The sequence below is a fragment of the Lepisosteus oculatus genome, chromosome 4, assembly GCF_040954835.1.
Source record: "Lepisosteus oculatus isolate fLepOcu1 chromosome 4, fLepOcu1.hap2, whole genome shotgun sequence".
Taxonomy (NCBI): domain Eukaryota; kingdom Metazoa; phylum Chordata; class Actinopteri; order Semionotiformes; family Lepisosteidae; genus Lepisosteus; species Lepisosteus oculatus.
In genome coordinates, this window is record NC_090699.1 from 10,265,157 (window position 1) to 10,289,640 (window position 24,484).

General features: G+C 45.4%; 2 protein-coding genes across 4 annotated transcripts in view; both read right to left on the minus strand.

Annotated features, from left to right (window-relative positions):
* Positions 1 to 508: 508 nt before the first annotated feature.
* LOC138238333 (telomerase protein component 1-like) lies at positions 509 to 9,258 on the minus strand. The gene is made up of 9 exons (XM_069188616.1): positions 9,101 to 9,258; positions 8,274 to 8,348; positions 7,549 to 7,670; positions 5,948 to 6,022; positions 3,735 to 3,881; positions 2,797 to 3,295; positions 1,962 to 2,094; positions 1,389 to 1,517; positions 509 to 602 (listed from the first exon to the last, which is right to left on the minus strand). Exons 1-6 carry the CDS (start codon positions 9,221 to 9,223, stop codon positions 3,274 to 3,276), a joined length of 564 nt encoding a protein of 187 aa, XP_069044717.1. The 5' UTR covers positions 9,224 to 9,258; the 3' UTR covers positions 509 to 602; positions 1,389 to 1,517; positions 1,962 to 2,094; positions 2,797 to 3,273.
* Positions 9,259 to 12,578: 3,320 nt separating this feature from the next.
* LOC102688890 (protein mono-ADP-ribosyltransferase PARP14-like) overlaps positions 12,579 to 24,484 on the minus strand; it is a 28,677-nt gene continuing 16,771 nt past the window's right edge. The window contains exons 7-17 of one of the 3 annotated variants that reach the window (XR_011189386.1): positions 24,097 to 24,321; positions 23,223 to 23,280; positions 21,570 to 21,716; positions 19,654 to 19,713; positions 19,035 to 19,211; positions 18,502 to 18,693; positions 17,769 to 18,401; positions 17,108 to 17,244; positions 16,112 to 16,331; positions 15,400 to 15,796; positions 14,065 to 14,147 (exon numbers count right to left, since the gene is read on the minus strand). Coding sequence is in view for 2 of the 3 variants with exons in the window: in XM_069188624.1 (XP_069044725.1) it covers positions 13,861 to 14,147; positions 16,112 to 16,331; positions 17,108 to 17,244; positions 17,769 to 18,401; positions 18,502 to 18,693; positions 19,035 to 19,211; positions 19,654 to 19,713; positions 21,570 to 21,716; positions 23,223 to 23,280; positions 24,097 to 24,321 (2,136 nt within the window). In the remaining variant the exon portion in view is untranslated. Of the gene's footprint in view, positions 14,148 to 15,399; positions 15,797 to 16,111; positions 16,332 to 17,107; positions 17,245 to 17,768; positions 18,402 to 18,501; positions 18,694 to 19,034; positions 19,212 to 19,653; positions 19,714 to 21,569; positions 21,717 to 23,222; positions 23,281 to 24,096; positions 24,322 to 24,484 lie in introns of all 3 variants that reach the window. The other 2 variants (XM_069188625.1, XM_069188624.1) reach the window with 2 other exon arrangements.

The following is a 24,484-nucleotide window of genomic DNA, read 5'->3' on the forward strand; positions in this document are numbered from 1 at the left end:
AACCTGCGAGTCCCCTTCGTCGGGGGTGTCGGGGCCGCCTTCCATCTCCACGTAACTGAAGCCAGAATGTACGTTGCTGGTATTCCCCATGGTGTACTGAAACAACCAAACGGACCAAGAGAGTAACCCACCAACCCAAGCACGCTGGAGGGACTGGCAGGAGGGAGAGAGGTTTCCCTAAGAGTTACTGAAATTTCCCACCCAATCCCAAATCCCGACCTTCAAGCCGGATCAGCTTCAGCCCGGGTAGGGAAAGAGGGTAGTGTAGGGAGAGAGGAAGGGACGTCACGCACCCTTTTCATCCAACACCACGCTAACCAGGATCAGTCTGGTCTGATGGGTGGAGACTAACTTGCTCAGATTTGGAAATGAGTCTGAAACCACAGGAGTCAAAGTTAACGAAGCGCCGGCTGCCGGGGGGTTGCGAAAGGGGGACGCTAACGAGAAGACGGACGAGGCGGGGATGGGAGGGGAGGAGACAACGAAGAGGAGGAACTCTCACCACAAAGCCCACATTGGGAACCCCGTTTGCCTCTGCCAGGACCCAGGAGCTCTTGTGGTCGTTGGGGTGGAAACCCAGCACCTTGTGGTACAGTGGGAGGCTGCGGAAAGAGAATCACCGCAGGTGAGCGAGCTCCTTCTCTGGACTGCGGGAGGACTGGACTGACTCACACCTGTCGATCAATGGATGTCAGTGACCCCAGGTTCGGGTGGGGAGCTGCAAAGAAGCCATCAGAGAATAATTCCATGCCGAGAAGCACACTGGAACCTGAGGACCGGAGGCACTGCCTTACACAAAGGACGGGGGATGACTGGAAGCTCTTGTTGCTGCTGTCATCCTAGATTCCTTCGAGACATGGGTGCGATCATCAGAAATAATCCTATTAACCAAAGACCAGGTAGGCTAGATCAGCATTCCGCCTGTGACAAGCCCGCAAGTATTTTTAAAAAGGGTAGAAGAGTTTTTGGGCGTTGCCACCTGCTTCAGATGTGCACTAGAAATCAACATTTGAGGGAGCGATTTTTTTTTCCTCCTCCCATGTCGGCAGCGGCTACCTGCAAGTGGACTGATCTTCGCACATCTCGTCCACGATACTCCCATCGGTGCAGGCCCACACAGACCGCAGGGTGAGCGCCCCCTACTGGCCCCACTAACACCTTTTCCAGCAGCAACTTTAGCTTTTCCCAGGAGTCTTCCATCCTGGTACTGACCAGACACACATCTGCTGAGCTTCAGTGGGACTCCCACTTGTGAGTTGCAGGGTGGCATGGGTGCTTTAAATACCCTACCCTGCTGTTCCCACTTAAGTGTTTCATTTAACCTTCACCTGAGTATGGAACTTGTGCACTATGCACTAGCTGTGCGCTGGAAGGGGACTAAGTCCTACCTGCGTGCAGCAGATCACAGAGCTCTGGGCCTACACACAGCCGGCCATCCTCATGGCCCAACACCAGCAGCAGCCCGCATGGGGAGAAGGCCAGCGCTGTTGTCCCCCGCTTCGTAGCAGAAGCACATTCTGGAGATCATAAAAAAAAAGCGACAGAAAAATCAGACTGCAACATGGACAGTAAACATGAAGAAGAGTTGAGATGGAAGTGCTTATAATTAGAAAATGGATTGATGCCAGAGAATATATATTGGTCTTTGGCTTTACTCAAGATCAAGGCACTGTGATAGAACCCTGATAAGCATACATGTTGGAAACTCTGAACTGACCAATTTTATAATCAGCGTTTAAGAGAAAAACAGGCTTTCTGCTATACTAGTCTCATACTGCTATATAACTATATTGCAAAGCACTTGCTTAAAAAGCTTGGAGAAGGCATTTGCCCTTAGGACATGACAAAAAAAAGGGGACCTACACCAAAAAAGGGGTTAATGGAGTGGTACTCCCCTAAAATCTACAGGCTCTCTCCCTGGTCTGGATTTGAGGCGAGGGGCTCAGAGAAAGGTTCATTACCCATTGCCGTGGAGAGGCTCCAGACTCTCAGCGCACGGTCCTCCGACACCATGAGGAACGCCAGGACGACATCCTCGGAAACCGAGGCACAGACCCCTGCACCGTAACAAGACAGCATGCTGTGGTGCGCCACCTACAGGTGACAAAAGGAACAGGCTCTTCAACTTGAACTCAAGGTGCCACCTTCCTCCCACCCACACTTAATAAAACCACCCTTCTAGCTCATGATTAGTCCAACCGTGACCTGGCATCACTTATTTTCCTTTTGCGGGTCACGTATACAGAACCGCTCAAGTCCCTTTCACCTTGTGCAGGTTTCAGTCTCCCATGGTGGGGCAAAGCAGTGAGCTGGTGAACCTGCAAGTACTTGCACAGAATTACTTATGAATCCCCCAGCTCCCAAATAGGCTTGGAGACAAGGTCTAGACCAGAGCACTTAATCAACCTGCCAGAGACCTGCTGGAGACAACTGGGAGCGTGAGTCACGTCATGCAAAAATAAAATGCTACTGATCGACAGCAGACATATCCTCGTTTCACACAGTAATACCTTCTGCAGAGCAGGCCAGACTTCTGCAAGATCATCTCATACTTGGTACAGTCACAAGTCATATCGAATTTCTTAGCTCAGCCCTGAACTGAATGTCAGCCTTCTATTTTGTTGCGCAAAACATTTTCATTTGAATTTCGGAACACGCATCAATACACAAAAAACACGGAAGAACAAATATCAACACTACAGTTAACATTACAGCATCAATACCATCAAACAAATGCATGCAATACTAGTTTTACACGCATGAAGACAGAATGCACTTTATACCACATGTACTTACCTACTTTTGGAAACAATTTCTTCCCTTGATTGTTCTGTTTTCATGGGGTCGTCTGAATTCAATGGCTCTGTGTTTTGTATCAAGAAAGCTGCTTGGATTTGAATTGAGAGCAATATTTAAGACGGACAAACTGGCCAGAGCCAAAACGACTGTATGTTGACCATACACTGTACAAAGTCCAAAATGGCAGACAGACATTTTGCCGTACTCTGCCAGGTTAAGAGGCTGACTTCGCTTTAATAACATAGTGGAGCTGTCCCATATTCCACTTTGTCTACATCCATAGCAGACAGGAGCTGTCCAATGTTCCAGTGGTGCTAAACTGCATCACATCTCCAATCCCATGAAAGACTGATTGTGCCACTTGAGTGTTGCTACAACATTGTTTAAAGGAGCTGTCCCGCTCCAAAAGGTGCCGAAGACTTCAGAGCAGGTGTTCGATATGAGACAACTCTTTTCTGTCTCATCTGCTTTTGTTCATTTGCCAATTACGTGCTGCCTGCAGTTACAAAACGCATTTAGTTTACACATTCTGGTACACTGCATGACATTTTTACACCCACGTAAGGAAAACATGGCATAATGCTAAACAACGAGTCATCAAGCAAATCAGAGCAAGTGCTTGCCTTCTTGACCATTTCTGCAGAAACCGACGATAACTGTCCTGCATTTCTGAGGGTGATGTGACAGACCTGGCTGAAATTCTTTGATTACTTATGCAAACTTTTTTTAATGAAGTTCACATTAAGTTCATAATTCACAGGATGTTTTAATGATCAATCCTACAGTTTAGTTCACCTGGGCTTTTCATCTTTATTCAGTGACTTATCTCAGGTTGTATGAAAATAGGAAGACGCATACAGCATGCAGAGGCTTGGATTGCCTGGGTCTTTAGGAAGCTTTTAATTTATAATAGAAATACATGCGATGCGCTGTACCTTACTGCTGGCGTGGGTAGCAACGGGCAGATATCGGTGACTCTTGCCATCTGCTCTTTGGCACCATCTTCTGGAGGTATGCGGTATAGCCTGTCAATTTGCTCCACATGATCCAGCAGCCTGGAAGACCCTCTTTCAGCGATGAACCTGCAACACGAAAAAGCAGACTGAATGAGCCAGAGGAAATTAAGACGACCATCTCACATCTCACTTGTTTTGAGGGGTTTGCTGTTTTTTTTTTTAGAAGAAGCAGCAGCTCCATTTCAATTGGTAATCACTGGATGTCTAAATGTACACTCCCACCACCCTTTGGGTCAAGGTGCGCCTCCTATTTCTACCTTCGTCCTCTGATTTGCGATTCACTGCTGATTCTGTAGAAACCCACTGAGTTGGCTTTGTCAGTGCCTTTAAGGATTTTGAATATTTGAACCAGGTTCCTTCGTAGTCTTCACTGTTCAAGACTAAAGGTTTTCAATGGTTTTCACCCGTCATGGATCATTCAAGCACAGGAGTGCTCCCGGTACCTCTTATCTAGACATATTTTCCCATTGCACTGTCTAGGCAGTGACGGCAAATGTTTACGCGATCATCAAATTCGAAATAATAAAATGGATACCATTTTTATGGACACCTCTTACCAAAGCTTCATGATGTGATAAGGGTTAATCTGGCTTGTAAAAGGCATTAATGCACACAGAGGGTCGTGGGAGCTTTCTTTCTGACTTCTGTTCCACTTGCCAGTTAAGTGACAGTGCCTGCTCCTATCTGAATGATATACAGGCAAGGAAATATAAGGCAGCATAAAGCACTGATTAAGAGCAGAGGTTCACTAACCTTCCCCACCTTTTCTATGGGAAACGCATGACAAAGTGAAGGCCGTGCCATGGCAAGAATCAAACCCAAATCTCAGCTGTAAGCCACAGAAAGGTGTTGGCCGCCTATGGGAACGGAGGCCAGCAGAACGATGAGCCATCCTCAGCTGACACGTTACCCAATTGGCTGATCTGAGGCGGTGGCTATGTGGCTCAGGATCTGTGCCTGTGGCTGGAAGGCTGCTGGTTCAAATCCCGTGGCCGGCAGGGGAATCCTACTCCGTTGGGCCCCTGAGCAAGGCCCTTAACCCCAGCTGCTCCCGTGGGCGCTGTATAAATGGCTGACCCTGCGCTCTGACCCCAAGGTTCTCTCTCTGTCTGTGTGTCTCATGGAGAGCAGGTATGGGAAATAAGACAAAATCCCTAATACAAGATATTGTATACAGCCAATAAAGTGATCTTATCTTATCTGTGCACTCCCCCAATTTCCTGCAGCGCACCCTGCATTGGAAATGCAACTTTCCCGGTTAAAGACAGAATTCTCAAGAAGCAGCCGCTCATTCCTGGAGTGATCCCTACAGATCCCTTCGATCACATACAGCCAGAAGCCGTACCCCCCCCTGTAACTCACAGCTGGCAGCCCCACTGGAGCCCAGCAGGTGTTAGTCTGGTCAGTATCTGGAGACTCCTGGGAAAGCTGAGGTTGCTGCTGGAAAAGGAGTCCCCATTTACCTGTCAAGTGCCAGGAAACACTAAATACATTTAAGGAGTTATTAATATTAAAAATATTAATGGTATTAATAGATAGCCTGAGAAGAACAGATATCTGAAACCTCCACCCCTTTGCTGGTAATGAGAAGGAGGTGAAGCTCTGGTAGTGAGAGTATGTGCACTTGAAAAGGAACCCGCAGCTGAAACATTTGGGCGTTTTTCTTTTCTCATTTTCAGCATGAAATCAGCTACTGCTGGGTCCTTAAAAAAAGGCCAAAGTCCAGCCGCTCACACACCTGCTAGTACAACAGAGGGTGGGGCAGATTCCTGAAAAACAGCGCTTAAGTCAACAGGGCTATGAAGAGGGCGAGACAGAAGTAGAAAGATACGTAAGAAAAGGGTGGGAACTGTCAAGGGCTCAAAAGAGGAAGAAGGAAAGGTTTCGATAGGCAGGTTTGGATAAGCCCAGCATGTTTTTAATTTGAGCAATGCTGATATCAGCGTTACTCAAGGGAATGTCCCTCTATCCTCTGCTTTGCTGTGGTATTCAAACGGTTAAAGAGAAATGCGGTTTGGTCACATTGGAGAGCTACACAGAGAGAGAAAGGTCCAGGGCATCAGTGACTTTGCATTCCCTGACTGACTGGAACAGGTACTCCAACCATAATGTAGTGTCGCAGCTTCACTTACTTCAGAATCTGTTCGCTGAACCCATACAGCAGCACGCAATTCTTCTCCGTTTTCGGTTTTATTTCTTTTTTCTCCCTGAGAGAGAAAGCAAAATCTGGGGAGATGTTCACAGCCGCACCACTCCACGAATGTTTCTCACTTTTAGCAGGGAGACACCCCCCCTCATTTATACAGCTCATCCCAACAGGCAACCCCTGTGTGCACATCACTGCACTGGCTGCCAGTGAAGATTAGAACCAGCTTGCAGGCTCTGCTCACTGCCCTCCGTACAACACAGTAAATTTGCACTGCAGCTCAGTACACGCTTTGCTTCGCTGTGTTGCTCTAATTCCATTATTCAAGATTTCACTCTACTTTGAGGCAAACCACTGACCTTTAACCATAATAAACCAAAGAAGGCATTTATATAGTTCTGCAGAGCACAAAATTTTATTAGCATTATTAATACAGGTGGCTCGGTGAGATGATCAGCAGAGAGCTGTTCTGAACCGGAGCAGCCTCCCATGTGGAATTTGCATGTCTTCCATGTGTTCATGTGGGTTTCCTCTGGGCGCTCCGGTTTCCTCCCACAGTCCAAAGACATGTGGGTAGGTCAAGTGGCAGATGGGAATTTGCCCTGGTGGTGAGTGGGTCTGTGTTTGTCTCTTGGTGCCCAGCGTAACAAAGGACTGTTTTTTTGGCTGGCTGCTGGAACATACCCACACCGTGCTAATGCCGAGCCCAAATTGCACATGCCCTGGGGCTTAGTTTCAAGGGGATCTAAGCATCGACATTATCAGGGCCTGAGCAGTAGGTGATCATGGAATCCTGGGACTGATTACTGAGAAGGGCAAATGTGCAGAGACCATGCCTAGGAGAAAAGAGGACACCAGGTCCCACTGACACTACCTTGAACTCACCGCCAGTTTATCTTGGAGCTGGCGTTTTACAATATTTGCATAGTGTATCCTGTTCATTATAGTCCCAGTGTTCCTGGCCATTCTCATGTAGCAATGATACACTGATGACCGTCAACATTTATTTAAAGCAAATAATGCCGAGAGTGACTGTAAATCACGTAACACATCTAAAGTCAATCAATAAAATTTATGACCATGGGTAATTACGATGTTGACTCTGAAAACTATTATAGCATCATAAATCGTGGTAATGGGTGGCACAGCGGTCCGCATAGCTGATTCACAGCGCAGGGGCCCCGGGTTCAATTCCAGGTCTGGGGTGCTGTCTGTGCGGAGTTTGCATGGTGGTCATCTAGGAAACATGTCCTGGCAGGAGTGTGTCTGTGCGTTTGCCCTGCCAAGGACTGGTGTCCCACCCGGGATGTACCCTGCCTTGTGACCTTTCCTTGTTGGGATAGGGTCTGGCTCCCCCATGAACGTGAATTGGATAAACTGGTTAGAAAATGTATGGATGGAAATTGTAGGATTTTTATAGCACACTAAAATTCACCAGCTCATTTTTTTTCAGGAAAATCGAATAAGGACTCGCATTTTTCTTATTGCAGAAATGACGCATCCGGGATGGGAAAGTCTTTGCTTCTGCGTGTGAAGGCCACGCTTGGTTTAAAATAAAAAGTAAGAAAATCTTGCACCTGTTCTTACCTCTTGCTAAGGAAGACGTTAACAACCAGAGCTTCAGAATTCACCTCTTTCTTGTACAGATGGAGGGCATAGGTTACCTCTATCTCTGATGTCGGCGCCTCCAGAAATATGACTGTGTCAAACTGCAAATCAAAAGATCTCCAGAGTGATTTTTAATAGTAAAATCCACAACCTACAGGGCTGACAAGTTACAAGCACTGTAACATTCCACAGGATCTTTATATTAAATATCTGCGTTCCAGGAAAAAAACATTCTTTAAATGTGCAGCTACACGTATTGAGGAGACATGAAAAAAAGTTTGCTTAGTGCTTTTAAACGATTTTTAAGACTCATTTTCAACAGTCTGTCTTACAACAGAGGTAAAATTCTGGAGGCTGTCTTTCTTCTTAAAGGAAAACAAAACAAAGAGTGTAATAAACTTATTATTGGTCTTTTAACATCTAGGAATGAGCGCAAAGGCTAGACCATGACTTCATTTACACTAATGCACTCATAAGAAATGCTGTATTTTGCTGTAGCTAGGGAGACAGCAATGCCATTTTTTTAACCACAGAGACTGCGTAGAGTTATCACAAGGCTTTCGCTCCAACACGAAGAGGCGTCAAACGATATTCTGGTTTGCAATGAATGTGGACGTTATCAGAAACACTGCTGATTGGGAACGATGGAGACAGGCGAGAGGCAGGGTGAAACACAGAGGGCTCCGATGTGACAATTAGCTTACCTTAACTTTTTGGTCCATGTAGCCAGCAAAATATTCATAGAAGGATGGCTCATTAGGGGAATCTTCATCAAATTTCTGTTGACAAGACAAAAATGGGGAATATAAAATCCAAAGTCCATGTTTTTATAGTCATAAATCTCCATTAAGAGCGATAAGCTGCGATAATGGAGGACAAGATAAAACTGCATACATCTATTTCCAGCACAATAGAAGTTATACTATAACTTAATTTGCAGATATAAAAGTAGCAGACGAAAACAATCTGCTACTTGAGCATGCAAATGATCTTTTTGAAAACTATGTCTGCTTTACAAAAAAAGAGCTATCAGGAAAAGTCTTCATGTAATCATTTCTCAGAACCAAGAGAAGCTACAGACTGATTCAGGTCATTCAAGGTCTGTTTTTCTTCTAATTTCAGGCATTGCCCTCAATATTATCTGAATATTACAACTGCTGCAGCAAAAAAAAAGAAAAGTCAATGTTTTCGTGTTGAGAACTGTTTGCCTCCTATAAGAAATCTTGTGTGCATCACAGTTTGGGTGCACTACTCTGTGTGTGTAAGTGTGTTTACAACAGTCTTTAATATTAGCATTATTATTGTATTTATAATATTACAAACTTTGTGATCGGCATATGCCTTTTCATGTAGATGCCACACCTATTAAGGAAAAGAAATACGGATATTATGGACTTTAACATTAAATGGAGTTTTGGAAAATATTTGTCCTGCAGCAAATCATCTTACTGGATATGTGGTTTATCATAATCTCATCAAGGCCAATGTATTTTACTGTTTCTGACATTAACCAATCAGGAGGCTCCCTCACCTCTATTTGCTGCATCACATGCTTGATGTTGTCCAATAGCGAGTCAGCCTGCAGCTCCACTGCCTTGCACTTTTCGTACGAAAGGAGGACCATCTGAGCGTGCTCACAGGAACTGGCGATCATCAGCCCCAGCAAAGCTGCTACCTCCTTGACCTGCAGAGAGCAGAAGGAATCAAAAGAATCAAAGCCACACTGACTTCAAGATCCGAGGACCTGTTGACCCCCAGGAACTCGCCAAGCAAATTCACCTGAAAATTCCAGAATGTCACACCGAGCCACCTGTTTTTCCAGTTCACGAGACCACTGTGATTTTCAAAACTGAACAGGTGGGCAGAAGTCCATTTAAGTTTGTCTTCCTGCATTCAGGCTGCATGTACAGTAACTACCTGTTGCACAGTGCGAGGCTAATGGAGAAATGTGTGGCATATACAATATGGTTCATCTTTGAGTACTACCTGAACCAGAACCAATTCCGACAAGCAACGGGTGGAAGGCAGGGCACGCCATCAGCCAGGACACCAATCCTTGGCAAAGGCAAACCCGCAGGCAGTAGAAACCCATGCAAACACAGGGAGAACATCCAAGCTTGGGGCAGATGACACTTTGGGTATTGAACACAGGGACCCAGTGCTAAGGCAACAACACTAACCACTGCACTACGGTGCTGCCTGTCAGTGTACATCTCATTGAGTTACTCAAGAGCTGCACGCATCAGTCTGTACAGCAATCGCTGCCTGTCCATTTCCGACAGCAACACCACCTCCAAGTGAGAGACAAACACTCAAACACAAAAGTGCAAAATGTACTTAAAATGAAAACCGAGGCCAGTGTACACACGCAGATACCGACTCCCCAACACCAAAACCAACAGATTCAAGTTGTCAGTCGTACCTGTAAGCCATATCGTTACTTAACATTTCATTTTCAATGCAAATATGTTGGCATATTGTTTTACCTGACATTTTTTTTCTTCTCTCCATCTGTACACCAATACTGCTGCAGTACACTGGCAGCACGCTTATTCCTTCAATGGTGAAAAACGTCATAACCAACTCAGTACACAGAGTGGCTCATTTCTAATGTGAAATGTGAGTAATGAGAGTGAGACTCTTCATTTTACGATCCAGTGACGTGGCTGCTGGCACAGTTCATGACTGCCCCGAGACGGAACGCATCCGGACAGGCGAATCACTTGTTTGTTTGTTTGTTTTTTAAAACAGTATTGGAATGTATGTCCAGGCTCATGACTTTTCGTTTTAGGTCTCTTTGGGGAAAATTGACACGGAAAGTTGTCACAGATCTCTTCATTCCAAACCCGTTTTAACACGCAGCCGCCTGAATATGAAAACATTTTATATTCCACTTTCTACGGATGGAATGGAAATACAAATGTGGAAATATCATGAGTGATGTTTTGTACTTATCTTAAAATTCTTTGTCAGATATTACTTGGGGGAAGTAGGTGTTGCATGGTTTTTCAATAGGGGATTAGCACAAATGGTAGTATCGCTCTCTTTGCAAGAGAATAGTAGTGAGATCGATACCCACATCCTAAAACATAAAAATATGAGATTTGTGAACCAGAAGCTCTCCCACCACCCTTGCCAGCTTCTCCAGTCACAGGATGACTGCAGATAGAATCCCGAGAATTTGGGCGACAAGTCTGCATTGTGTTCTGCTTGTATTCAGTCGCCTCTGGAAATGAGGACTCGGACCACAATCTGGAGCCAGCTCTCCTTTTTAATAACTGCATTTTTAGTAGCTGTATTTTAATAACAGTGATCATGGTGGCTCATCAGACCACCAAAAAAGAGATGCCCCGTGTAGCCCAGCTCTGACTCAAAAACAGCTCTCAGGTTCATATCTTTTTTTGGGGGTGGTGGAAATTTCTTGAAAGAAAACAACAATCAAACGCACAGATTTTCGAAAAGCTTTTAAGAGTTGACGGCCTGCCCTCTGCAATGGTAGCTTGAAAATGATGTAACAGACAACTTCCGTAATATCTACTATTCTGCATGAGAAATTGAATCTGATGGGATAAAAGCCACCTTTTTCCCCGTCGGGGAATCGAACCCCAGTCTCCCACATGACAGGCAGGGATACTCACCACTGTACTAACAAGGAGCTCGTGTTTACTGTTTACTTGCTGTCAGGAGACACTCTTATGGCTACTATTGCTGCGGGTTTCGGCTTTTATTGTCACGTTAAGAAAACGTGTTTCTAACTGCGGCGTTGTCACTCCTCCCCTGGTATCATCACAGCTCCTCCTCCTGCACTTCCAACACCTATGGACTCGGTTCCTTCAGCTTTATTGGGATTTTATTCAAGGCTGGAAGTAGGGCCCAAGTCACGCGAACGCAAAAAGCGTCACCATCTGCTCATGACTGGCAGCCCCACTGAAGATAAGGAGGTGTGAGCCTGGTCAGTACCTGGCTGGGAAGCTCCTGGGAAAGCTAAGGCTGCTGCTGGAAGAAGTGTGAGTGGGGCCAGTAGGGGGTGCTCACCCTGTGGTCTGTGTGGGTCCTAATGCCCCAGAATAGTGATTGGGACACTGTAAAAAGTCCTTTGTATGAGATACAAAACTGAAGTCCTGACTCCATGGTCATTAAAATTCCCAGGGGGGTCCTTGAAAAGAGTAGAGGTGTTATCCTGATGTCCTGGCCAACTTTCCCCCTGGTCTTTACCAGCCATGACCTCCTAATAATCCCCCTCTCTGAACTGGCTTCATCACTCTGGGTGAGAGTACTGGAGCATCATCCAGGTGGGCTGCACACTGAGGGTAGAGGAGGGGATCCCCATTACCTGTAAAGCGCTCTGAGTGGACTGTCCAGAAAAGCACTTTGTAAGTGTAAGGATTATTATTATTAAACCCCCTTTTTCAGACTTGAATTTACTCTTTCAGTTTCCATTGACCCAGTGGTTTAGTAGGTATAACCTGTTTTTCAGTCACATTTAACATTTAATTTGATCTATTTTGCTCATCTTTTGATTTTGAGATTGTGAGATTGTTGTTATTATCGGTTTATAATGACGGTTCCTTAAAAAGGCTTTACTGCAGTGAAAAGTCTTTTTGTCTGTTTCGGTTTCACAGATTCTTTTAGAAGATATTTGAGATCGCTGGTAAGTTGTCAAAATAACGATTAGGATTTATTTATGTTTTAGTGTGCTGCAGACACTGGCACCTCGTAGTAGTTAATAACAAGTCTGCAAAACAGCATTGGAAACACTGCCAAATCACAATTACAGATCAGTAATAGTTGAAAATATTGTTCTTTTTTTGTCTGTATTCTGAGAAGAGAATATATTCTGTGAAAAAATGAAACGTGTCCTTCACTAAAAAAATATTTGTACTGTATAGATATATAGTATACTGTATAAGTTACTGAAAAATGGGAAAAAACAGGTTTTCTGTTTTTTATCAATTTGAGCTAATGTTATAATATCCATCTTTTGTGTAATACAAACAAAACAAAATAGATGTAATTAAAATACTATTTAATTTTGATAAATCATTTTTCAAGTACCATAGTTGACATGAGGGTAATACAGGTGATATGAGAGTAACATTCCCACAGTAAAATATTTTTAAAAATAAGAAAATAATCTTATTTGAAGGTATATGTAAAAAAGAAATTAATCAGAGAAGAAACAGTTAGTTCCAGAATAGCACAGCACAGGAGAAAGCTGAGCAGAAAACACCTGGAGAAACTGCCAGCAAAAACTGCATCTCCCAGAAATCAATGGTTCTACTTCCTTTGGTTCTGCAGTTCCCAACCAGCCTTAGTGGTTTTTAAGTATACATATGGTATAAGTTATATCTGTTCATGTGTATGTTGTTATTTGTTTTTCATTTACATCTTGCAACTTCTCATGGGAAATGTAGTTAAAAGGAGCACTTCGAAACTTTCCCAAAATAACAGCAGGTGTCCAAGTTAAAGAATTAATTTCACACCTCTCTACACCTATCCTGACGTCACACTACCCGATTGGTCACTCTGTCTGTCCTCTGCTCCCGCCTCCCGCTCCTCCTCTCTCCCAGCTTTTGTTCTCCCGGTACATTATCTTTGCTTACTGCCCTGTCTTTCTCACAAAACATTGTGTTTTCTTTCTTCTCTTTTCAGCATGGAATAAACCTACAGTATTACTTCTTCCTTTGCAGCCTATGCATGCTGACACAGCTACCCACCTGAACTATTTTGATAAGAATTATAATGTTAGAATTATTTAAAATTACTTATTATTATTTTACCTTATTTTTTATTTTCAGCCACCACTGCCAGCTATAGAAATATAGTTATATTAAAAGATTAAAAGATTAACATTCTTAATAATGAAACTGAAACTCTGAAACTTTATGATGCATTGATTATTTGTATTTTCCAGCTATTAAACAGATTTAGTTACATCAGTTACATCTGTACATCTTGATATTCCATATTAAGTGAATAACATTTAACGCACCACAAGTGCCCTCTATCTTTTTTGGGCAGTGAAGCACTAACTCTGGCACGCCGAAACACACCACAGTTTACCATACCTTGCTTAGTCCTAATGCAAGTTTTGCCATGCATTCTAGATGGCTGCATCTGTGCACATTTGTATAAATGTCATTGTCATGTCATGTAAAGAAGTGTTCATGTGCGTATGTACAGTATGTCAGTGCATGTATTTGATACCAGGTCTTAAAATCCAAGAAAATCTTGCAGGTCAGGAAGTGCCTGGTCCCCCAATCCTAGCATATCATACGCCCCCACGCGGCATCACTTAAATGTGAGGAGGTACTCTGGGTAAGCCTGGTCATCGTGGAACACAACAAACAAAGTGGGGTCCAGAATGCTGTTCACCAGGCTGTCGTAGGTGTCATTGGGGTTGGCAGGGTTGCGGGCTGGGGGGACTTTCATTTCGGCCGACCCCAGGGTGTAGCGTCCCGTCAGCACGCAGGCTGCAAACATGTAGCGCGAGCCGTCCTCCTCTGGCCTGGAGAACGTGGGGTTGGCAGAGTAGCAGGCATTCACAGCGAAGTAGACGCCAGCTCCGTAGCGTGTGGCTGTGAGGCCAAGAGGAAAACACTTCAGACATCGACGTCTCACCCTAATGTGAGAACCACCTGAATCTATGTTAGACTACTACAGTGCTTTGGTCGCTAGTTCACCCCAGAAACGACATTGTCCAGAACTATGCTGCTCAAGGGTTGAGCAAATCTAAAACAACTGAACATAATTTCTCCTGTGCTGAAAAAGCTGCACTTGCTACCAGTCTCTTACCAGTCTAAACAAACTTGAAAATTCTCTTGTTGTCCCAGAGCACCCAGAGGAAACCCACATGAACACAGAATATACAAAAAGATACGCCATGTTTCAGCTTTGAAGACTTCTTCAGGTTTGAGGGAGAGAGGGAAAGTAGAAAATAAATAAGCAGGTGAGTATCCAAACTAAAGCAGGACAGGAGGGGAGGTGTGGAAACCTCCAATATGCTAATTAATGGGGAGGATTTAGAACGAAACAAGTCTGTCATTGAAAGAAAGGGGAGGTTGTGATCCAAGTGTCAAGGAATCTATTGGTAGAATAGGAGGATCCTTATGCGTAACTGTGAATCCCACGGGACACTTTCGTGACAGAATGCAGAGCCAAAACCAAGAGCCAAAAAAGAGGACGGCACTCTGGCAGCCTGGACTCCATCCTGTTTTTAATTTTTTCTTGTTTTTTGTTTAGGGCTTCGGAGCCGCCCTGGAAAGGAGGGGCATACTGTCATGATCGCAAACCCCTCCTCTAAAGGGCGCTCCAGCCCTTCCTTGTTTGTTGTTCATCTCCCACACCTGCTCCCTGTTTTAGCCCCTTTTCAGTTCCCCCTTAAAAGCCAGACGCTGATGCCAATCCGGGCTCTGCATTGGTTCCTGCATCATGCAAACCCAGGACCTGGATGTCCCTGGCTCCGTTATGGTTTTAGTTTCTGTTTCTTGTTCCCGTTCCCGTGCCCCCTGCCGGTTCTGACCCAGTTCCCATTTGTCTCGGATGGATCGCCTGGCTTTGGACTTTTGTCCTGTTTTTTGGGTTTCCCGTTTGTCTCATCCCTTGATTGTTTTCCTCGGCCACACCTCCCCCGACAACCAGCACTCCATGGACACGCCCCCCTGTGTTCATTCCCGTATCCTGCATGACTTTTTACCCATTATTTCTTCACTCAACCCCGGATCGTATTGTCTGCATAGGGCCCGGAAAGAACTGTTCGTGACACCAAGTTTAAGGATAATTTTAGTTTCGGATGTCTTCCTTCAATAGGCGTTCCAAAAGTCCACCTACCAGCGGGTCGAGGAGTGACCCAACGTCATAGGGTTCACCCTGGCTTCCTGACCATCTGAGTCCGGGGCCTGGAGCACCTGGTCCTGTTAAGGTTTTAGTTCTGTGCTCCCGGTCTCAGTTCCCGTTCCTGGGGAATTTAACTGTCTTCGTCCCGGATGGATCTCCCAGCCTTTGGATTACGGACTGCGCCCTGACTTCCCGTTTTGACTTCCCTGGACTTGGTCACTGCAGTCACTGCCCCTGTCTGTCAACCTGTCCTGATCTGCTGGATCTTCCCCTGATGTCCTTCTCCAGACCCTTCCGTCCTGCATAGGGTCTTTAACAAGGCACTACACGGGAGTCTCCCCCGGCTCCCGTGACAGTGAGGATGCAGATGGAGAAGTTAGAAAAACTGTGGCTGTTAGAGGTAAAATGGGGAACTATCGTTTTGAAGACATCTTTGATCCTCGACCATCACAGACGATTTGCTTCCAATCAGACCATTGAATGTGCCTTTATCAGTGTGAGTTGGGACGTTTGGAATAGTGAAGGTGGTACCTGCAGTACCTCTTAGGCGACTGAATGGCTCAGCAAGTACCACCCAGCAGGTACCACCCTCCCCCATTCTGTGGTCTGATCACAAACGGGTGACCACCCGCTCGAACTACTTAAGCAAATAAGTGGTTCAGAGATCAATAACAATAAGTAGAACATCCTTATTTTTTTCACTTACCTGAGTTTCTGAAGATTGAGAGTGCTAGACATTTCCCCTTACCATTCTGTCCCGCGTATCTCTTGTTGAAGCCATTCTCGGCGATGGAGCTGCAGGCACTTGCTGTTGTGCCGTGGAACATCATCCTCTCTCCCACTGCAGTGGGTCCGTTCTTGTTCAGGAATTTCCGTTTCTGCGCCTCGTAGCCCCTGCGCAGGTTAATGTTCTGTATCCGTTCGACCTGTGAAGCAGCGATGCACAGAGAAAGCTGACCACTGAGTGCAAGAGAACTGTTCTCCTGAGGTTAGCTGGGTGAGAAGAGGGGTGCAGACGTGCCAGGATGTGGGCCTAAACATGATCCATTTTTGGGCAGCACACATGGTTGAGCGTCATTGAGTTCGTGACTCGATCATTGGTAAAAAGCCACGTTCACGTTTACAAAATGTCATCCACTGATTATTTCAAAATCGCTAAAGAACCCTGGACTTTTAACATGAAAGATGAGCGATACAAAAAAGGCTTGATTTCACTACTGATCTTGGTGTTACAGTATTTACCTCAAATATCTCACTGGGCAATTTCAAAAATGAAAAATCTCAAGAATGGTTACAAACACAAGAAGGCAATTAGGCCGATTTGGCCCATTAAGTGATTAATAGACAATTGGCCTGAATGTCTTATGCCGACATTTGTTGAAGGAAGCCAGGTATTGGCTTAAAAAAAACAACTGCATAGCTTTTTCCAGTTTCCAACCTTCCTTTGTGCAAAGAAGTACCTGCTGTCCTGACTGGAAGATATCATCTGGTTGTTTCTTGAAAGAAGCCAAGTTATTACCTGGGCATTTAATTTCATGCCACCCTTTGCATAGAAAAGTGCCTCCTGTTCTCAGATTTAAATGCTCTTTCATTTAGTTTCTGCTTGTGGCACCTGGCTTATGTTTTCAAAAATCTCCTTGCTACAGTGTGAAGTACAAAATCAACACTCAAAAAGCGTTGAGTGCCAAATCCTTGTACTCACTTTTATGACAGTGTTGCCTGCAGTCTTCCTGAAGTCAGCCACAACTTTCTGGTACTCCAGCTCATTGGGATGGAGCTCAACTTTCTTTAGGGATTCTCCATTGGTCATACCATCCCAATGTAGGGGAAAGGTGAAATCTATAATTGGGGAAAAATACTTGAGTTATAAAATGAGACCTAATACCAAATGCATAACAGACCCTCTCACTCTCTCTAATTTGTCTGCAATTCACAGTGAGTACCTTTATTATCATACGTATGTAATTCCCAAATGGAGTTCATACAGTAGCTTCTACACAACATGTAACATACACAGGTAAATCTTTAAAATACCTAATGAGACTCAAAAAGCCTCATTTGGAGACACATGCACTGTCCCCAGATTTATGGAATTTATGGAAAATTAAATTTCTCTCATCCTTTTACTTCAGCTCCAAGCTCCAACATCTCCATTTTTGTCTTTGATTTTGCTCCAACCAGATAGGTTGGTCCAACGGCATCACAGAAACTAAACAAACCCTGAACCGTCTGGGTCTTTTATCTTCCATTAATTTTGAATGGTCTACATGAAATAGAACAATGCTGTGTTGATTACTAGGGCTCGGATCACATCTCTGGGTTGCTGGTAGAGCGACAAAGATGTTTAAAGGGACCAGCCTTACCAGGGAGGTTTTCCATCCTCTTGACTCTCATGGTCTGAGCTGTTATCAGATTGGTAGCCTCCATCTTATGGAGATCTACTGAGAGCTGGGCCCCATTTCCATCCACCACATCTGTCTGACACCTATTCTCCAGCTGGAAGTTAGGCGCCTTAGGGAAACGTTCCCAGTGTCCATTCTTCTCGTAGCACCACATCACTTTTGGATACAACTCCTCCTGTTCCTTGTCCTGCATTGTCTTCAACAGGTGCTCCATGACGGACTTCTGAACACGTTGGACAATGTTGTTCACTGTATCTCGAAGCCCCCTGATGATGACTGTCCGGTCCCTCTTCTTCTCCAACTGCACACTATGACAAGAGACCAGGCCGAGAACGATCTGGAGGTCCTCCTCGGTCAGCCTGGACAGGTCCTCTTCAGTTACCTCCTGCTGGCTGACCTGATTGTCGAAGTCGGACTGCAGCCTCTCTTTCACTTTCCTCACGTTGTCTGCCTTCAGCCCAACAATGTCCAAGACAGCGGGGCTGAGAGAGCCTTGAGCGCCAGAAAACAGCTTGCCGAGGTCGATCAGTTTTCCAGGTCCAGTGCGAACCTCCGCTTCTTTCAAGGAGTGCTTTGTTTGGAGGTTCGGCGGGCCTGCACAGAACAGGAAGACAGAGCATTAACAAGATTGGTTCCTGTACCCCTCTTTTTCCCCCCAATCATAATCTTTCTTTTAGAGCTTTGTTTCCCTCACTGATAACGGCCATCTCTCGAGCTGCTTTCCCAAAGCGCTGCTCCACTTCCAGCTTGAACGCCTGGAAAACGTTCATCTTGAGCAGGATGAGCCGGACTGTGGTGAGGTAACGAAGGGGTCCGCCCTGCACTGCGGATGAGATCCCGTCAAGGATCGACTTAGCCACCTCTGTAAGCTCCAGTCCACCTGCACCTGTAAAAACGATAATACACACCACTGAATTCAGCACTGCACATTGCTGCAGTTGAATTTTTCTGTAATGCCTTCAATTATACAGCCTAAACTCACCATCACACCTCACATGTGGTTACACTCCTGAAACATTTTGCTGTTGGTAAGCCATGAGTCTATGGGGAAATAGGGGATTAGGTTCCCAGCTCTGTATTACACTCATCAGCAGCTATCAGGTCAACCACTGAAGTAAGGCAGTTCTTGAAACCAAACAATACAAATGAGAAGCACACATTAGAGAAGCCAGGCGTTTCAGTGCCTTTTTGCAAAAGGAACTCCACTTTTGTGCGTGTCCTACTCACCAGCACAAATTGCAGGCATGGCAACGGACTGAAAACAGCTGCGGTCACATGTTCGAACAATTTTGTCTGCCAGGGCCTTTATCACGGGGGTGTTTCTCTGGCCACACACGTGCATGATGGCTTTACACGGGAAATTGCCTGGAGTGGTTTGGTAGATCTCACCATAGGCCACATGGGCTGCAAGACAGAGAAAAGGAGGGACTAGATTATCAGTCACCTTTGTAGAGGTTGAACAGGCTCCTTCGGCTCTTGTTCAGCAGAACCATGGGTTCTTTTTTAATTTCTAGCTTATCAATTTCTGGAAATGCACAATTTAAACGTTTGCCTGCGGACAAGGCTGGCTTTTTAAATTTTAAATATGTCAACTCTCAAGTGAAAATCAAGTAGCATTTATAGCTGTTTTAAAGACTTTAATCATCACAAATCTCCCATTATTTATTATCATGGCTGGAAAAGGATGTGCATTAGTAGAAATATGTTTTTCTTTATTTCGTTTTGAAAGGGAAACACAAGCACCTGCTCCATACATTTACTCCGTTTCTAAAATCGGAATCACAAGGGCTGATCATTGATTCATGCTGAATGTTCACGTGCTGTTTGAAACAGAAATTAACCATACCTGTCTCCACCTTTGTCTGGATCTCCTTGCCTGCTACAGACAGGATATCCTTGCAAACGCCTGTCAATAGAGAAAGACACTGATAGACTTTCACTGACCCCTGCTGTACAAAGCACAGTGTTAGCACAGAGCAAAGCACAGAGACTGAAGCTGATTGCTACCAATTGGCTCCAAATCCCAAAGCAAAAGGGAAAGGTTGTAGTCGAGGCAAAAGAACTTGGGAGGGTAACCAAAAGAGTCAGGTCAGAAATCCAAATCCAAAACGAGAAGCAAGGCGAAGTCGAAGCAGGAGGAAACATGGTAGGGTAGCCAGAAATCAGGTCGAGAGTATTAAACGTACACAAGAGAAAGCCAAGGGTTATTCTCACTAGTGAGTGGGGACTGAGTAGAGTGAGAGGGTATCAATAGGGAAGAGCGTGAAAGATGATAATTGATTAATTTGTATAATTAGAGAAAGACACCGATAGACATCACTGACCCCTGCTGTACAAAGCACAGGGTTGCCTTTCAACTTATCTGACCTGATCTGCAAGAGTTATTTTCTCTGTGACTGTACAACTAGGACAGGCAGCCTACAAGACAACAGCCTGCAATGTACAGTAGTGCCTCACTTAATGAAACCACCTCCCCATTTCCACTTCCCCTGCTGGTCTACTCAGCATCCTTTTTCAGGAAATGAAAGGAAAAAACGCTGACCAGGAAGGACCAGGGTTCCTTCAGCCTGGACAATGTTCCATCTCTACATATTCATCAATGTGCTTCCGCCTGCATTCCCAGTGGACCAACAGATCCCTGGAGGATGAGCTCACCAGCAGTGACTAAACCTCTTAATCTGTTTCTAACCCAGAGTAGATTGGTGAGCACCAAACTTTATCGGTGGCCCACTTTGGCACCAACTCTATAACTGACCTTTCCAAAAGACTCACTTCCTTCTTTATTGTACCAGATGGGAATTTTGCTTTGCGGGAGGGTAAAAACCCCAAAACAAGACTTAAGACATTTAACACAGCATGAACCCATAAGATTAACAAACAAGTCCAAAGCTTCGAATAATCCTCACATTTCAAAGACAGACGGATAAATAAGCTGATTTGTCAGTAAGTGAAACATATATATATATATGTATGTAAGATGCGTACTGTACATGATGAAAATAAAAGATAACAATCAGATGCTTGTCCAAATTGAGCATGGCTGTGGGCATAAATTATAACCAAGTTTTACTGCACCCAAATTCTAAGAGTCCAAATTGACACCCTGATGGGAGGAGCTCAAATTCGCCGTGCAGAGGTGGTCATGGCAGTCAATGATGACAGTCTCAATTAAACTCTAACCAAACAGACTGGTCTCACTACAAGAACAGTATGGTCTGATCTCTCCACAAGACTAGAAGTCTTCTTCTGTGTTCTTTACATCTTTACAGACATACCTAATAAAAAGGTAGCCTCATTATATAAGCCTCATCAGTCTCATTATACGGGTGGGTCTGTGGCACTGTGGCTGGAATGATGTTGGGTCAAATCCCGCGGCCAGCAGAGGAATCCTACTCCGTTGGGCCCCAGAGCAAGATCCTTAACCCCAGCTGCTCCAGGGGTGCTGTATAAATGGCTGACCCTGCGCTCCGACCCCAAGCTTCTCTCTCTCTGTCTGTGTGTCTCATGGAGAGCAAGCTGGGGTCTGCGAAAAAACAAATTCCTAATGCAAGAAATTGTATATGGCTAATAAAGTGATCTTATCTTACATTTCTTTTTCAACACTGTATGAATGAACGCACTCATTCTCTCTCTTGATTGTGTCCCTACGCTGCCATCTAGTGGTGGCTCGGACACATACGGGACAGCTCCAAAGGCAGCAGTCGTGAGACAGACCAAGGTCTGTGAAAAGACAAACAACGTTCTCCTTCCAGACCCCCTTACCTGTGTGATTGCTTGTGAAGTCTGTGGAGTTGACGATGACATCGGTGGTTTCATCAAGGATGTCCCCGAAGACAACCTGCACCCTCAAACCGCCCGCCGTCACAGTGACCTCATCCAGGTCCGAGGTCACCGAGTGGAAGAAAGATGCTGTGAGGGCACAGGAGTGTAGAACGTGTGGGTGTCCTACGGCAGAAAGCTGAACAGTGGCTCTGCAGCAGGAGATGCAGTCGGAGCCCCAGGCGCAGGACTTAGAGCACTCTCGAAGGTTGTCGGAGAGATCGGGGAGTTAGCAAGGGATCGAAAACGGGCCGATGGCTGGAAGTCGGAAAGGTGAGCGAAAAGAAAGAGAAAGAAGGCTCCCAGCCAAGGTAAAGAAAAGAGAGGCTGGCGAGTCGGCGCAGAAAAGCAAAAAATCAAATAAAATGGAGGAAATGTTTTAGGGTCAAAGCATCAGAGTTTTAGGATTAGGGAAAGCTGCAACCTTGACTATAAGAGGAGTGTGATTTGCAAGGTTGAGCTTTAATGATGCAGCAGAGATATGGAGTTGTGAACAGACTTAAATAGAGAGGTGAGATTGTGCGATTGGGAACTAGGCTGGGAGCCTGATTGAAAGATCGAAGGGTTTTAATGTAAAGATGTCCCGACCTAGGTTGAATGGCAAGGTTGAGAGCTCATGGGAATCTTGCTGTTGTCAGCAGGACACGAGTCAGTCCCAGCCTGGTCATTACCATGGGACTATGTCAGATATATATTAGTGCAGTACAGTGACACAGTGGTTAGCATTGCTGCCTCGCAGTTGTGGGTCCTGGGTTCAGTTCCCGGAGTCCAGCCTGTGTAGACTTTGTATGTTCTCCCAGCATTTGCTTGGGTTTCTTCTGGGTGTTCCGGCTTCCTCCCAAAGTCCAAACATGCTGGTAGGCGGCTTCTGGAAAAACTAGGCCTGGTGCATGCTTGTCTGTGTCTGTGTGTGTGTGCCCTGATCTGGACTGGAATCCCAACCAGAAATGTACCTTGACTTGCGCTCATTGCTTGCCAGGATATACTCTGGCTGTCCTGCGATTCTGAATTGGATGAAGCAGTTGGTTGTATATATACACTGCACAGCTGTCATGATTGTAATCCCTCCCCCTTTAGGGCGCTCTGGCTCTTTCACATTTTAGTTGATTTTGTGCACCTGCCTCCTGTCCTGCCCCTCCTTAAAAGCCAGACGCTCACTCTGTTCTGGGCTCTGCATTGGAAGACAGATGCCCGGAGGCCCGCCTACCACCAAGTCCCCCTACACCCACGGCTTGAGGGCATAGGCCTCCTATCGGTGTCCTGACCTACAGTAGCTGAGTCCGGGGCTCAGAGTGCCTGGCCTCGTCACCCCCGTTTTTATTCCTTCTTGAAGACGGTGGGGTGCAGAATGGCACAGCAAGCTGGTAGCGCATAGCTTCAGCGGAGATGGAGCCTTTCACCCTGCCTCCGAGGCTGAGGAGCAGAACGGGAACCAGCTTGCCTCGCAGGGAGAGATGAGCCACAGCCAGTCCAGCCCAGCAAGAACATGAAAATAAAGAAATCCCACTACGCAACCTCTCCCAGCTGCCTGGACCAAATACTCCCACAGCAGGAAACGAATCACACTCATGTAAGCTCAGATCGGACGATGCTTACGTTGTGCTGCCTGGTTTGCCATTTGCGGAATGAGTCCTCTCTGGGCATTATGGAAAGCCTGTTAGATACAGCAAACAGGAAAAGCCTTTTAAAATGCTGAACATCTTTCAAAATGTGGGCTTTATGTTGGGTTTTTTTTTGTCTTGTCAACATGATTACTTTTGATTAACCAAATCAAACACCGTGTTTGTAATCAAGATTCTTGTTAACAGTTGATGGCTCTGTGATTATAGTAATTTTACGACCCCAAGTGTCTAGGGGTAAAGGGGTGTCCTCAAGAGCAATACCTTGACATAGCCAGCAGCCATGTCACCCTGCAATTCACATCTGGCTACCCCCTGAAGCTCAGCAGGTGTGAGCCTGGTCAGTACCTGGATGGGAGACTCCTGGGAAAGCTAAGGTTACTGCTGGAAGAGGTGTTAGTGGGGCCAGTAAGGGGCGCGCACCCTGTGGTCTGTGTGGGTCCTAATGCCCCAGTATAGTGACAGGGACACTATACCATAAAAAAAGGTGCTGTGTTTCGGATGAGATATAAAATCGAGGTCCTGTCTTTCTGTGGTCATTAAAAATTCCAGGGTGTTTCTTGAAAAGAGTTGGGGTGTTACCCCAGTGTCCTGTCCAAATTTCCCATTGGCCTTCACCAATCATCTATGATCTCGCTTCATCACTCTGTTCTCCTCTCCACGGATAGCTGTGTGGTGATCGGACTGGAGCACTATGGCTGCCATCGCATCACTCAGGTGGGGCTGCACACTGGTGGTGGTGGAGGGGAGTCCTCATTACCTGTAAAGCGCTTTAAGTGGAGTATCCAGAAAAGCGCTATATAAGTGTAAGCTATTATTATATAATTATATTGTAGTTCCCTTGCTCTTACCTCTGCAGAATCCTGGTCAGTGGGTTTAATGACAACACGGATGGTGGAGACACATCTGGTTTGTCGGGTTTGCTCAAAGTGTCCGATCTCCTCCAGCAGAGTGCTGATTGCTACCTCCCGAGGAAACCCCAGCGCAATTCCTGGGCCAATAACTGGGAAGGCAATGGTGTTCAGTCCTCTTCTCTCACAAGTATCCAGAGCGCTCCTCAGCCCACTGCAGAGAGCCTATAACAGACAGCAAGGAATCGTATTCCCTCCTCTTTTATCATCAGTTGCCTGTGCGTTTGACTGTAGCCCCTGCTTTGCTCAAAAACTGCAGTTCCCAGGACACACACATGGTGCACACCTAACGTAATCCATCCTCCTTGTTACGGGTTAATACTGTTGG